Source organism: Malaclemys terrapin, chromosome 1 (genome assembly GCF_027887155.1).
Source record: "Malaclemys terrapin pileata isolate rMalTer1 chromosome 1, rMalTer1.hap1, whole genome shotgun sequence".
In the NCBI taxonomy this organism is placed as follows: domain Eukaryota; kingdom Metazoa; phylum Chordata; order Testudines; family Emydidae; genus Malaclemys; species Malaclemys terrapin.
This window is the reverse complement of record NC_071505.1, coordinates 122,761,728-122,776,350: the sequence shown is the minus strand read 5'-3', so window position 1 is coordinate 122,776,350 and position 14,623 is coordinate 122,761,728. Positions and strand designations below refer to the sequence as shown.

Below are 14,623 nucleotides of genomic sequence, written 5' to 3'. Positions count from 1 at the left end.
GTACTGCCATGCGTGATGTCCTCACGACAGCTAACAGTGCATAGGAGAGAAGTGCGGGATCCATCCTCTCTCTCTGCAGATGCTGGCGTGCACTACAAAAGAATGACAGTTGGAAAAACGGCATGAAAGAAAGCCATCGACCTTTTGGAGGGATGGGACACAAAGCGGTGCATGACAGTACATTTTGCACATCCCTGGATGTGCCGCACTCCGTTTCTGCATTCTCAAAACACCTAGCGACGGATGGTGTCGCCAGACACTGTGGGATACATACCTACAGTCCATTGCTCTCGCTATCGACAAAGGTGCCCTGAATGTGGACACGATCTGTCGACAGAGGGAGCAAATGTAGACACGCTTTGGAGACTTCACTTTTGTCGGGGGGGTTTTCCTTGTCGTTAGTTTCATCGACAAAAATTGCCAGTGGGGGAAGCAGCCTAAACTTGCCAAGGCAGCCCCCAGAAAAGCGTATATTTACTTCTTTAAAAAGCAACAGAGGGTCTTGTGGCACATTTAAGACTAACAGACGTATTGGAGCATAAGCTTTCGTGGGTGAATGCCCACTTCATCAGACGCTAGACGTCTTGTGTCTGATGAAGTGGGCATTCACCCATGAAAGCTTATGCTCCAATACTTCTGTTAGTCTTAAAGGTGCCACAGGACCCTCTGTTGCTTTTTACAGATTCAGATTAACACAGCTACCCCTCTGTTAATTTACTTCTTTGTTACTTTAATTGCCTATTCATTTCTTTAAGTAGCCTGTTGTTTGTTTTGGGGCTTTGGAGGGGGGAAGCTTCTGCTTTAGCAAGCCTATATTGGCTTCTTTGTGGATGTAATTGCCCATTCGTTTAAATAAAGTAATCTGTTGCTTTTCTTTAAGTAGCTTTGTCATTGAAGTGTTGGCTTGTTTTTTGTCTTGATGATTGCCAGTGCCTCAGAAATGGGATTGGCTTGGTTTGGGCTTGCTGTGAAAAGGCAGTGCAGTTTTTTTATCTTGTAGACCTGGGAGCATATGAGCTTCAGACAACTGCTTCCCTGCCTTTTGAGATCCTACTTCCAAAAAAGGTGGAAATACAGCAAGTGTGGCATAATGAGAGGTTTGTATCTCGACAAAGCTTTGCAACTGGGAACATACAACCTAGAAACCCATTTAATGCAGCAACCACACCCACCACTTCTGCCTAAGGGAAATGAAATCCACTAGAGAGGGATCTCCATAGTACAAGAGAAATCCAGGGCTAAGTTTAGCCCTCACACTTATGCAAATTGTCCTATACATCTGTGAAGGCATAATTTGAGCAAGAGCTGACCCTTGACCCTTAGGTTGACACAGGATAAGCTCCTTTAATTATGCTTACTGGGTGCACAGAAGAAGGATGAGTATCAAGAGGCACAGGTTTCTATGACTGCATGAGGCATTCACCTTGCATGCTGCACTCTGCACTCTATGGCTTGTAACATGCAATTTGCACCCTATGTACCATGCACCTCATTTATTCAGATTCAGCTAATACCAGTGAAAGTTCACTTTTTTTTTTTAAATCACGTTGTCAGTTCATCAGCTCAAATTGAAATCGTCACTGCATCACCCCTCTGCACTTCCTTGCCGGTCACCACCAGAAAAGTTTCCATACTCTGTGTTTAAAAAGCCAGTGGTCAATGGAGAAAGAAATTAAGTGCTGGTGCATACAGTTTGAAGGGAAATAAGAAAAGCGAATCACCAATTTGGAATACATTCAGATATCTTTTTTGATGAAAAGGGAGATACTGTGTCTGGATATGTTGCATGTGTCACATGCAAAAAAAAGTTGTATTTTTAGTAGCCATAAAACCGGTACTTCAAAATTACTTAAACATAAATGTAGACCAGAATCGGGATCCAGTTTGCTGAAGATATTTACCAAGCAATGTATCACTATCACACGAGACATGAAGACAAGTGTGACGCAGGAATTATTGAAGTTTGTAGCAACAGACATAAGATCTTTCGAGGTAGTCAGTGGCAAGGGCTTCCTTGCATATTCTCAATGTTTGATTAACATGGATGCCAGATATGGTCAAATAGATGCGTGTGCACATTCCACAACATGTGGAACAAGAAAACAAATCTCCACGGAGCTGAAAACATTCTTGGCACAGTGAGTGAAGGGGTTACCCTCAATCTGTGGATGATTACAGAAAGGTTGCCTATTGGGGAGTAACTGTTCATTACATAGTCACAATGTGGTGGAGCGGGTGCTTTGTGACTTGGTTTGAGAGCGGGAAACCAAAAACTGCAGAGAACATTGGATCGGCTGTTTTTCGGGCACTCAGAAGATTTTTGATATATACAGCAGTACCAATAGTTTTCATTACGGACCGGAGAGTGAACATGGTTGCAGCCCTCCTGCACCCACGTGGGGACGCTGACCTGGAGGCAGGGAGCGCCTGCCATCGTTCCACCTCTAAAGTTAGTATTTATAAATAGAGACTTCTAGCACTGGTGGGATTGAGGAGTTGTGCTCCTGCCTTTCTCTCTTTCTGTAGTATCTGAGGTTGTTTGAGCAATGTGATCTTACCCAGTAGTTCCATAATCAGTTATAACAAATAAGTTTTTATTTAAATACTGTGTTCCAATAATGTGCATAGGCTTGGGAGAATAAATTTTTTTTTAAATAATTTTTAAATAATTTTGAATGATATCAGTGTTTATTTTTAAGCATTTTCTTTCTTTTTTTAGCTATTGAAATGTTCACATTGGGACATTGTGGTGTGTATCAGACAATAGGGGGTCAGCCAATATTTAATAACAGTAGACACAGGGACTCAAAGTTGAAGCTTTTATAGCTGTTAAAACACAGATTGTCAATATCACATGTCAATGTATACAAAATAAATATCCTTAAATCAAACTAAGTTCTTCAGCAGCATTTTTCTTACTTTGCTTATCTGTACATTTCAATTATTATAGGAAAATTTTTTGTTGGTTTGTATGTATATGGTGAAATTGACATTTACCAATAAAAATCTAATCCCGTCAAGCCTAAATATGTAGCACTTTCCTTCTCAAATATGAATTACTCTTCACAGGCTCATTGGAAAGTGAGCACTGCTAGATCCACTTTATAGATTGGGGGCAAGGGAGCAGGAAGGTTGGTGTATCAGAGACCTCAGAGGAGAGCCAGGATTATAAACTACGAGTTCCTCTTTCTGTACTTGAACTTTCAACCATACCTTTTATGGAAATTATAGTTACTGTACAGTACACTTTATTCAGCCGAGGGTACTACTAGGAAGATAATCCTACTTCTAGCAATGCAAAAAAAACCCTCATTTTGGCAGGGCCGCCCAGAGGGGGGGGCAAGTGGGGCAATTTGCCCCGGGCCCCGCAGGGGCCCCCATGAGAGTTTTTTGGGGCCCCTGGAGCGGGGTCCTTCACTTGCTCCAGGGGCCCGGAAAACTCCCGCGGGGCCCGGGCCCCTGGAGCTTCTTCTGCTCTGGGTCTTCAGCGGCAGTTCAGTGGCGGGGGGTCCTTCCGCCCAGGGACCTGCCGCCAAAGTGCCGGGTCTTCGGCGGCGGGGGCCCCCTGCCGCCAAAGACCCCAGGCCCCCTGAATCCTCTGGGCAGCCCTGCATTTTGGTGAAGAAATAACTCTGCTGTTGAGCCTTCTACAAGAAAGCACAGCCTTTCTCAACAAATGCATCTTGTTTTGTGTGTGTGTTGACAAGAGGCATATTGTTGTAACATTACTAAAATTCTGTCCTTAGCATTTTCCTTATCGACCATGCCTGGACATACCGTGTTGAACATGCACGCCAGCAGCTGTTGCACGTTCCCGGTCTGCTTCACAGAATGGCAAACCTCATGGGAATAGACTTTCACGGAGAGGTCGCGGATGAGGGAGCTATTGAGCAGGTGTTGCAAGAAATGTGGAAATACAACCAGACCTACCAGCTGTCTCAAGGGGTAAGTGACTCCTTTAATCAAGGATATTTAACTGCTCTGCTGGATCCCGAATTTAATCATACTAATACATGGGTAACTAATACAGATGTCTCTCTCCAATATAAAAACACTCCTTTTGAGCCATTTAAGAATGGACTGCTGCTCAGAAGAGGGAGAGCAAGTGCCTTGCAATTGTAAAAAGCAGTGAGAAGCTGCCAACATTTTAACAAAGGGTTACTCATAAAGGTTTCCCTCTTAAACTATGACAAATTTCATATAACAAGGAAGCACATTCAGCAAAGAAGAGGAGTTAGAAGAATGAGAAATCTGTTGGTTGTTTTTCCTTTCTTAAACATTTCCTTCAATTTACAAGAGAATCAACTCTCTCTCAAAACAAAATAAGGCAGCATACAGTTGAGCAAGCAAGCAAGCTTGCGTTAAGTGTGTTTGTTAGCAGTCAGTAGTGATATATTGTTTGTAAACTACAGTGAGCATAGGTGTTCTGATATACTGTGATGAGGTATGCTGATAAACAGAGCTGTGAAAGGGAATATTAGGATAACTCACTTCTTTAGGTGTTGTTTGTTTTGTTTTTTTTGTTTGTTTTTATTAAATGTACTCTTCTGGGAGGCAGAGTGGCCTAGAGGATAGAGTAGTGGACTGGAACTCGGGAGATCTGGGTTTTATTCTTGTTTTGGCCACTGGCTTGCTGGATGATCTTGGGCAAGTCATTTGACCTCTTTGTGCCTTGGTTTCCCCATCTGTAAAATGGGGATCATGATACTGACCTCCTTTTGTAAAGCACTTCAAGATCTACTGATGAAAGGCATTGTTTGAGAGCTAGGTATTATTTGTTTATTTATTACTATTCTACACTTTCTGCTAATCCAAAATTGTCTTAACTGTCATACTATCATCTGTTCTTCCTTCACTGGAAAATCATAAATCTTGTTTAGTTGAAACCGAGCATAGTAATATGGCTTTAGCATGAGCCCCTAACCCCTTTTTGTCTTGCAGCATTCTTTTAATAGCATGCTGTGTAAGGGGTGTCTTTCTTCTCTCTTCCCTCCTTCCCCACTCCCTCCCAGACTGCAGAGGAGAAGGTTCCTGTCTGGTATATTATGGATGAATTTGGATCCCGAATTCAGCATTCAGATGAGCCTACCTTTGCAACTGCACCTTTGTTTTACATTCCTCAGCAAATTGCTTACACGGTTCTCTGGCCTTTAAGGGATCTTGAAACTGGTGGTAAGTGTGTCTGTACATCAAGTATGTGATCTGTTTTTATCCAAAGTTCAGAACTCAACTGAATTTACATACCAAATCAATTCTATCTTATCACAATTCTGGTATGAGCTTAAACCACCCCCCACCTCTCCAACATCCTGCATGTCTTTAGAACACTTATACCTCTACCTTTTCAATGGCAAAACATCATATAACTTCTCACTCCCATCATGACTCGTATAAAAGAGGATGTGGAGGCCCTCCTCTGCCCAGAAATGTTGTTGTAGTAGTAACAAAGGATTGGAGAGTTTTTCTCTTTGTTGTCCAACTGAACTGCTTTTGTTAGACAGCAGTGGATAGAAAAATTACACAAACTACATTACAGGGACATTATTTAAGCTGCAAAGTAAAGCACTCAAGATAAGGAAATGACCGATTTAAAACTGCCCAGGTAGCTTTAATTTGGCACCCTTCATCTATCCTGTGCACTGAATGAGGCGGAGCTCCTGGGGGGAGGAAAATTAAGATGTGAACATATAGCTAACACTGAGTAACACTTTTAAATTACACATTTTATAAAACTTTTTTTTTATCATTGATGTTGTCACATAATTTATGGTTGAATTATGTCATTTGCATGAATGTGGTGTGGGGAAGGTTGTTGGTGGAAAATGACTAGCAACCCTACAATTACTTTTATATCCCCCCTTAGAGGAAGTGACTCGTGACTATGCCTATGGGGAAACTGATCGTTTAATCAGGAAGTGTATGTTGTTGCCATGGGCGCCTGCTGACGTATTGGATGTTAACTATTCTACACCAGAACCATCAGAAGATCACTACCAGGTATAATCCTAATGAATCTTTTCTTTAGGATCTCTCTTTTATTAAGATGATCTCTTAAAACCTGGAATTACTTTGGTTTTGTTTCTCTTCCTGACTGCAATATGAAGTATCAAGATTTCATAATCTAAAAGATTGCATTATATAAACTTAAATTCTATATAAGATGGAGATGTAGTGAAGCCAGAAATAAAAATATATGGCAGTTCTAAAACTAAAACAATAGTGATGTGCCACATCTTGCAGTTCCCTTTGCTATCTCACATCCAAACAGAGGCACCAAGTAGTCTAGTTCAAAGGCTTCTGACCTGCCATAAACCCAAATTATGTGGAATTCATCATGCTAATTCAGAGGTTGGAGCAATTGCTAAATAGGTTCATCCCTATTGGATTTATCATTACAGAATATTTGGTCAATCCTGTAATATAGGAAGATTAATCTTTGTATACAAGGAACAAAATCTTATTTCCAGTCTCATTATTCATTTTATGTTACAGTTCTAAAGCAATTAAATACTACAGCGGGGACAGCATTTCCAAGCTGATGACTCTGCTTTTCAAGTATCTTTCCCACAAATACTTCTCTTTTGAGCTTGTGTGCTGTGACAAAGAACTAGGTTATATTTTAAGGGTGTGAAGTGAATGTCTTGTGGTGTCTTCTCTTTTGTCAAATAAGCTACAAAAAATGTGCCAAGACTTTCCAAAACAGGAGACTAACTTTTATGCGTCAGTGGAAACTGTTGGTTGCTCATAGGGTGGATTGATTTTAATCATGGTTTAAATCAGCTGTTGGGAAACTTTTGATTTGAATAATTGATTTTAATCGTGTTTTGCATTTATACTGCTTTAAGAAAATAACTTACCCATTTAAGAGAGGCTGAATCTCATTGGTGGATAACAATTAAAAATGCTAATTCGCAACTAAACATAACCTTTACACTAAATCTGGTGCTGCTTTTTGCTAATCAGGAAGATATGTTATATCTATGTACATTTATTTAAGCAATTATATAGTTTTTTTTCCTAGATGATTAATTTTTTACTTTTTCAAGTTCTATTTGGATGGAAATACTAATTCAATTAACAATGCACTGAAAAGTGTTTTAATTTTTTTTTTATTAAATAAAGCTACCTTAAATATGGTGGATACATAATCTCTGTGATAAGAAGAAAAAAAAAAGCTTATCAAACTATGTTTTGCATTTAAAACTAATGTATTAAACAAAGGGAATAATATTGATAGCTAGTGAACTGAACTGATTGTTTCTGGTCACAATGTCTGTCAACATTTTAGAACTAGTAGATCTCATCCTCTTACGCATAGCTTTTATTCATAGATGGGAAGAAGAAGAAAACAGGTTTTCCTGCTTTTGCAACTCCCACTTGGCGTCTTAATTTTGAATGAGCAAATCACTGAACTGAATTAGTAGAAAAAACTGAAATTAAGAAAATATTCTCTGTGCACCTCCAGAAGAGGCTACTGCTGTCAAGAACTACCGTAATTTAGCAATTCATCAGACTCTGATACTAGGTGCTTAGCCTATGACTTCCACCAGTTCACTGTATTGACTTTCTTTAAAACTTGGCAGCAAATGTACTGCTTAATATTTTTTTAATTTAATTAAATAATTTTAATAAATATAATTTAGGCTTTAGCGTAGGTTGTCAATGTCGAATCTAATTTTAAATAGCTTTTAAAAATATAATTTTAATTAAAATAAATAGAAATACGTTTTTGATTTAATATTTTTTAAATCCGTGCTCGGTGCTCAGAACTTTCAAAATTCAGGACAGGCCTTTGAGGGCTCCCCTCCCATACCACAGTGGTCTGCTACTCTTGGGCCACATGGTGAGGGATGGGACAGCTGATTAGCCCCAGTTACTTTAGTGACTGCAGCCAGTCAGAAACCAGATTAGTCTGTTTCCACCCAAACAAATGAAAATACAAAAAATAATCCGTCTCTTATTACATATGTCAGGCTTTTTTGAGGGGATAGTATTTGTTTTTGGAGGGCTGCATTTTCTTGCGTTAGAGACCAGGAGCAACATTTCATTTTTAATTTTGATCATACCTTTGCTTTTTTTGAGCAAAAGTGCCTTGATCCCAGGATAAGACATTTCTGTGCACAGTTTAATTCTGTTTTATAATTACCAGGTTAAGTTAGAGAAGTAGTGTTTCTTGCAGCTGGTTGTCATTTTATCTGTGATGATAGGGGACATATTTACAAGGAAGATGATCTTTAGATCCCAGCTATTCTCTTTTCTGTCTCATTCTTGTACCCACAAGAGTTGTCATGGGAACAGTTGACAGAAGCACCAGCCACGTGAGTGCATGTTGCATTTTCATACCAATCAGTTAGCTGCTGAACTTCCTCAGACTGATGAAATACCAGTGCAAAGTAACTCTGGGTGCTTGATGCCATCCTGTACACCAAGATAGGACACCATCCATTTTATGCAGCCAAGCATATTAGAGAGGAGTGCAAAATATCTGAAAATCTCCCTGAGCACATTTGCAACTCATATTTTACATAAAAAAAATATTTTTACAACTAACTTCACTCACAGTTTCTCCAACTTGAAAATATTTTATTTATAATTTGTAACTAACCATTTACAGTTTATTAAACTTTTATGGCATCTTACTTTACTGATGTTTCCTTCAAATTCTGCTGCATAAACTTACAATAGTAATCTGTCCTGCCTTGAATCAGAAGACCAATTTCCTCTTATATTGATCTGAAAGGCTTTAATATTTTGTGTAGAAGAGTCACAAACATGATGCTTCGAACACCGAAGCATGTGGCTGCTGGATCACTAATCAATCTCACTGTTACTAACAGTACAACAAAGTAAACAAAAAAGCTATAACTTAAACTGGGATATTATTAACACTGAGTAATTTGATTTCTGCAATAGTATTTTGGAGTATTTTAAGAGCAGAAGATTACAATTTCAAGTGCAGACTTCTTTCTCAGTGGGCAGTGAAAACAAGAAGTACCGTATATACTCGTTCATAAGCTGAATATTTTTGGTAAAAAAGTAATGCATCAAAGAGCGGGGGTCAGCTTATAAACAGGTCTACACCAAAATTTGATGATTTTAAACTCTATGGAATCATTGAATTGAATATCTAATAGAGGGATCGGCAACCTTTGGCATGCGACCGGCCAGGGTAAGCACCCTGGTGGGCAGGTTTGTTTACCTGCATGTCCGCAGGTTCGGCCTGTGCCGCTTCCTGCCGCCCCCATTGGCCTGGAGCGGCAAACCGCAGCCAGTGGGAGCCGCGATCAGCCAAACCTGCGGACGCGGCAGCTAAACCGGCCTGTCAGGGTGCTTACCCTGGCCGGCCACGTCCAAAGGTTGCCGATCCCTAATCTAATACATTGTAGTTTTTGTTTACTTGGAGCGTCTGCAGGCACGGAGCCCCTCAACTCTCAGTGTCCGTGGTTTGCCGTTCCCAGCCAATGGGAGCTGCGGGAAGTGGCACGCCACTTCCCACAGTTCCCATTGGCTGGGAACAGCAAACCGCGGACACTGAGAGTTGAGGGGCTCCGTGCCTGTAGACGCTCCAAGTAAACAAAACATCCTGACCCACCAGTGGCTTTCTCTGACGGGCCGGGAGCCAAACTTTTCCAGCCCCTGAAATATAGGGTCGGCTTATGAAAGGGTCATACAGTTTTTGCTATTTTTACCTATCCATTTTGGGGGGTCGGCTTATAAACAAACGGGTTAATGAACGAGTATATACAGTAATTTATATTCCTGCAATCCAATCTCTCTTTTGGAGAGAGATGGCTAGGGTTCTTTTTTAGGCTTTTTGTTTGCACCTTTTAATTATAAGTAATTGAATTCCTAGCAACAATAATTTTAAGGATTAGAATCCTGTATCTGAACTGGATTGCCTGTCCCAGCAGTGTGCTATGTGGGGACAGCGCAAGTGTATGTCACAATGGAATCTCCATTCTCAAGAGCTGCTGTAACCATATCCAAAGGAACTAATTCATAGGTGCAGCTGCTCCAGTTCCATGAGAGACCCTTTGCTTCTCATCCCAGATATCCCACACAGTTCCTTTGATGCAGGCTCTTGCAATAAATGGAGTGTGGCAATTTTCCTTTTATAATTAAATATGCCCATGACATCATGGATGGGGTTTTCCAAAGCACTCAGTGTTAGCCTACCACTAATGCCTTTGAAGTCAATGATAAAATTCCCATTTATTTTAATAGGAGCAGAGTTAGGTCAACACAACCTTTTGATATTCTGGCTGCCTCCCCAGTTTACAGTACATTAAACCATCATTTATACAGTTAAACTATACCTTGGCTGTCTTTTTAAAAAAAAAATCAATGTAGATTTCTCAAATTAGAGTCCTAAGGGAGTTTATCTTTTGCTAAAATGCAATGTGATTGGCCAAGTGTGCAAGGGAACTTCTATCTAACCTGATACAATTTATTTTATTTATTTATTTATTTATTTATTTTTAAATATAGGAGGGGAGAGAGGGTGAACTCTGAAGTGTTTGTGCTTCAGGAAAACTTTCATATGCCAACACTAATAAAACATTCAAGCACTGTTTTACGTCCTGTTGAATTTTTTACCTCTTGCATTAATACCTTTTTGTTTGTTTTTAATTATTTCTTTTTTCACAGCTTCTCTGTTTTCGTGCACTTTTTAAAACAAAAAAATTCAACTCAATTTTGGCCGAAATTACTGTGCATGTTCCTTTAATATGTTAAGATTGTGAGGTTTGTTGGAAGTTTGCTCGTGCTACTTAACATAAACTTGTTTGGTTTTTTCTTTGTTTTTTAGGCTATTTTAAACAAAAACAACGAGAAACTACCTGTGGCTATAAATCCACCAGTTTATGACCAGAATAAAATTTTCAAGTATGTATCCACAAACAAAATGCCTTTAAAATGCTTCCTGATAAGGACAGTTGAAATGTATACAACCTGAATAGGAGGCTTATCCTTTCCGGAAGGTTGGCACAGGTGCATAGGTCCTGCGGGTGCTGCCACTGCACCCTTGGCTTGAAGTGGTTTTCATCATGTACAGGGTTTATAGTTTGGTTCTATGGCTCTCAGCGCACCCACTATACGAATTGTTCCAGCCCCCCTGCACAGGTGTCATTATATTGATCCATGCTTGGGATTCTGACTGCAGGACTTACTAGTTCTTTGGTTGGAATCTGTCCAGGAGCAATGGATATTGCCACCTTTATAACTTTTACTCTGCGTTTTAGATTCTTGAAGAGATGCCACCTTCAGGATTAAAGGAATTTAGCACAACATTTTGGTGCTGGGAATCTCTACATTTTATTTATTTTAACTAGTGAATTCAATGTCCATGGGGAAAATTTTAAGTCGTCAGCCTATCCACAGAGCAAGAACAGCAGCAGTGGTACAAGTTTCCCCATGCTGCCTCATTGGATTAGACCACGCACATTCCATTTCTGATCTCTTCAGTTGCCACTGCTACCAAAGGGTCACGTTAAAGCTGGTCAGGTTTTTTTTTTTTTTATTTCAACAAAATTTTGGGGAGGATACAGGTATTTCTCCCTCCCCCCCACACACACTTTTCTAACTATCTTTGGGATATATGTCTTTCTGTACAACAGCAACAGAATGGCCCTAATCCTTCAGAGGAGGGCTGGAGGAAGGCCTGGTTGTGAAAGGTGGTTTAATAGGGTTTTAGACCAGGATCAAAAAGTATGGTGGCATTGGGTGCTACAGGGAATAGCTCTTAGCCATAGCCCCACTCCAGTGTAACATGTGCTACTACTGATCATTGTTGCTGGGAGGAAAATCGAGCGGGCGTGCAAAAGCAGAGGGACGTGCACAGCCCAAATTTGGAGTTTTATGTTCTGTGCCCCTTTTTGTACAGAGAGGGGTAAAGTTCACATCCTGAAATCTGTTTCCAATCTAAATTTCTAAAAGGTGTATCATAGTCATCTTGCCTCAAAGTAGAAGTAGAACTCAGAGCATGGGGAGGTGACAAATGTATAGAACAAATTCTAAAACTATAGAATAAAGGAAACAAAGAACAAATATTTCTAAAGGGGAGGTTAGTGACTGTTTTATGTAGTTTGAACTATTTCTACAGGGAGAATTTTCTTCATTGGTGGTTAATGTTGGCTTTTTACTTCCTTTTCAAGCCAGTTACAAATTTCAGAGACAATGCTGTTGCGTAAATTTTTGGCACATAAAACACCCTTCAATTTGTGTTAGGTCTATTCTTTTTCTCTGTCTTAAGATCTTTTCCCAGCATTTCTCGTCAGTGCTATCAATCATCCTTAAAGCTTCCAAAAGTGCTTAAAGAGCTGTCCTAAGAAGAAATCTTTTTTGTCTTGATCGGTCTCTTCAGATTTCAGCTGTAGCAATTCACCCTCAACCCCAGGCCTGTTCTTGGCATCACAGACCTTCATGGAGACAACTTAATTTGCTCAGTGTCAGTGTTTTGGTCCAACGTTGTTTGCACAACAACATTGATTGTATTTTTTATATATCTAATCTTATTCTCTATCCCGATTTGTGTTGTGAATATTCAGGCTTCGATATGTTTTGGAGGCGGTAGGGAAGAAATCGTTCAGAAAACTCAAATGTATGCTGCTGCTTACTTTCCTTATTGGTTTTGAAGTATAATTATAAAGCTTCTAAATCAGTCAGATGTAACTTAGAATCATCAAAATGTAGAGCTGGTAGGACCTCGAGAGGTCATCAAGTCCAGCCCTCTGTACTGAGGCAGGACCAAGTAAATTTGTTTCTATGGTGGATTTTAGGACTTGTCCTGTTGACACTGAGAGAGGGGAAAATATCAGAGTTGCAGTTAGAGACCCTATTATGTATCATAGGCTCTAAAATGAGATTTTGTGCATTTTTACTAAGAGATTTTAGAAATCCTAATACTTCCCTTCGCTTGCAATTCAAATTTGAAGAAAGTACTATCATGGAGGTCTGTCTAGTCCAGTATCCTGTTTCTAATCCCTGGACAGTTCCAGATGCTTCAGAGGGAGGTGCTAGATACCCCCTAGTGGACCTTTGTAGAATAACCTGCTTGTTGGGAAATGTCTTTTGCAAGCCACAATAATTGGTTATGCCATTAATTGTGAGGCTGTAATACTTTCTGGTGTGAATGAGAGAGAGAAAATACTGGAGGGAAGTCTGTCTCTGGATGTAATATAAACAGTTTATCAGACAAATGTCTAATTTTTTTTTAATCCTGTTACGTTCTTGTCCTCAATGATATCTTGTGGCAGAGAGCTCTATAGTTCAATTATGTATTGTCATATAAAAGTTTCCTTTTCAATCTTAAATGTTTTGCCTTTCAATTTCTTTGCACATCCCCAGACTTCTAGGGAGTGGGGTGGAGTTGCAGCATCTTAAAAACATGATCCATTCCACATTTGAAGTGAGTGAAAAGGTCCTACTCTTTGTGCAGAATTGTCTCCTTTGCAACTTCATCTCTACCCCGCTATAACGCAACCCGATATAACACGGGTTCGCATATAGCGCAGTAGCAGCGGGGCTCCGGCGGCGCTTTAAAGGGTCCGGGACTCTGGCTGCTGCGGGGAGCCCCGGGCCCTTTAAATCACCGCGGGAGCCCTGCCGCCGCTACCCCGGGGCTGTGGCAGCGGGGCTCCCCGCAGCGGAGCCTGGAGCTCTTTAAATCACCGCCTGAGCCCTGCCACCCCTACCCCGATATAATGGGGTTTCAGCTATAACGCCATGACTGCGTTATAGCGGGGTAGAAGTGTAATAGAAACAGACTCATTTGAGTTTGCTGACTCTAGTAGGCTTCCTGCAATCATTGTCGTCAAAAGGGAGAAGTCACCTTGAATTCACTTTGGTTCATTCTTTTGTGTGGCTTAGCTAACAAGAAAAGCAGTAGTACAGGACTTGTGGTGCTATAGGCATTGTAACCCATATTTTAAGAACCACTTGTAATTCCTGGGTTGGATAATATATTCATGAATCTTATGGTTTAGCTCATGCCATTGCCAGAATGATAGGTTAAAGCTGCAAGAGTGAATATGGTGGTGTATCCAACAGTGGCCCTGACTTCCACCTGCTGTCCTTTCTGCATGGTTCTGGAAAACCATCTTGACTTATGTTTGGGAAAGGAGGTACTGGAAGGCTATCCTCCCTACACAGGCTAAAGATGAGGTTGGTGTGTAGTCTGTAATGTATGGTAGTTGTAAGGTGCATATGTCTGTGGCTAATGGCGTAGAGGGTATGTGCTGTTAGATGCCTAACTTTCAACTCCTTGGTAGTATAAATGTCCTTTGGCCCAGCCCAAACTGGACACACAATGGATTGTGCTGGGGTATGAATTTTCCTGGTGTTTTCTTAATCTTAAAAGCCCTGACAAAGCAGAGGCTTTTTTTCATGAAAGCACCCAGCTGGCTCAGGAACCCTGGTGCTCATTGAAAGAGACAAGAATGACTTTAAAATAAACATTAGGTGAGCACTGTTCCTTACAGCAATATCTTCCATGTGTCTGTAAATGTAGGTCAGTGTTAAGAACTACCTTGGCAGTGTTCCGTGCTAGCTGGAGATTTTTAGTGCTTTGAGGACTTTTTTTTTTTTTTTTTTTTAAATTGTACATGTGGAGGGGGAGCTTACTCTT

At 40.3% G+C, this 14,623-nt stretch overlaps 1 protein-coding gene across 1 annotated transcript in view; it reads left to right on the top strand.

Moving 5' to 3' along the window:
* Window positions 1-14,623, top strand: part of TTLL12 (tubulin tyrosine ligase like 12) — a 55,303-nt gene that overhangs the window by 27,612 nt on the left and 13,068 nt on the right. The window contains exons 3-6 of the mRNA XM_054037685.1: window positions 3,747-3,945; window positions 5,013-5,172; window positions 5,864-5,997; window positions 10,808-10,884. Of these exons, the coding sequence (XP_053893660.1) occupies window positions 3,747-3,945; window positions 5,013-5,172; window positions 5,864-5,997; window positions 10,808-10,884 (570 nt within the window). The remainder of the gene's footprint in view (window positions 1-3,746; window positions 3,946-5,012; window positions 5,173-5,863; window positions 5,998-10,807; window positions 10,885-14,623) is intronic.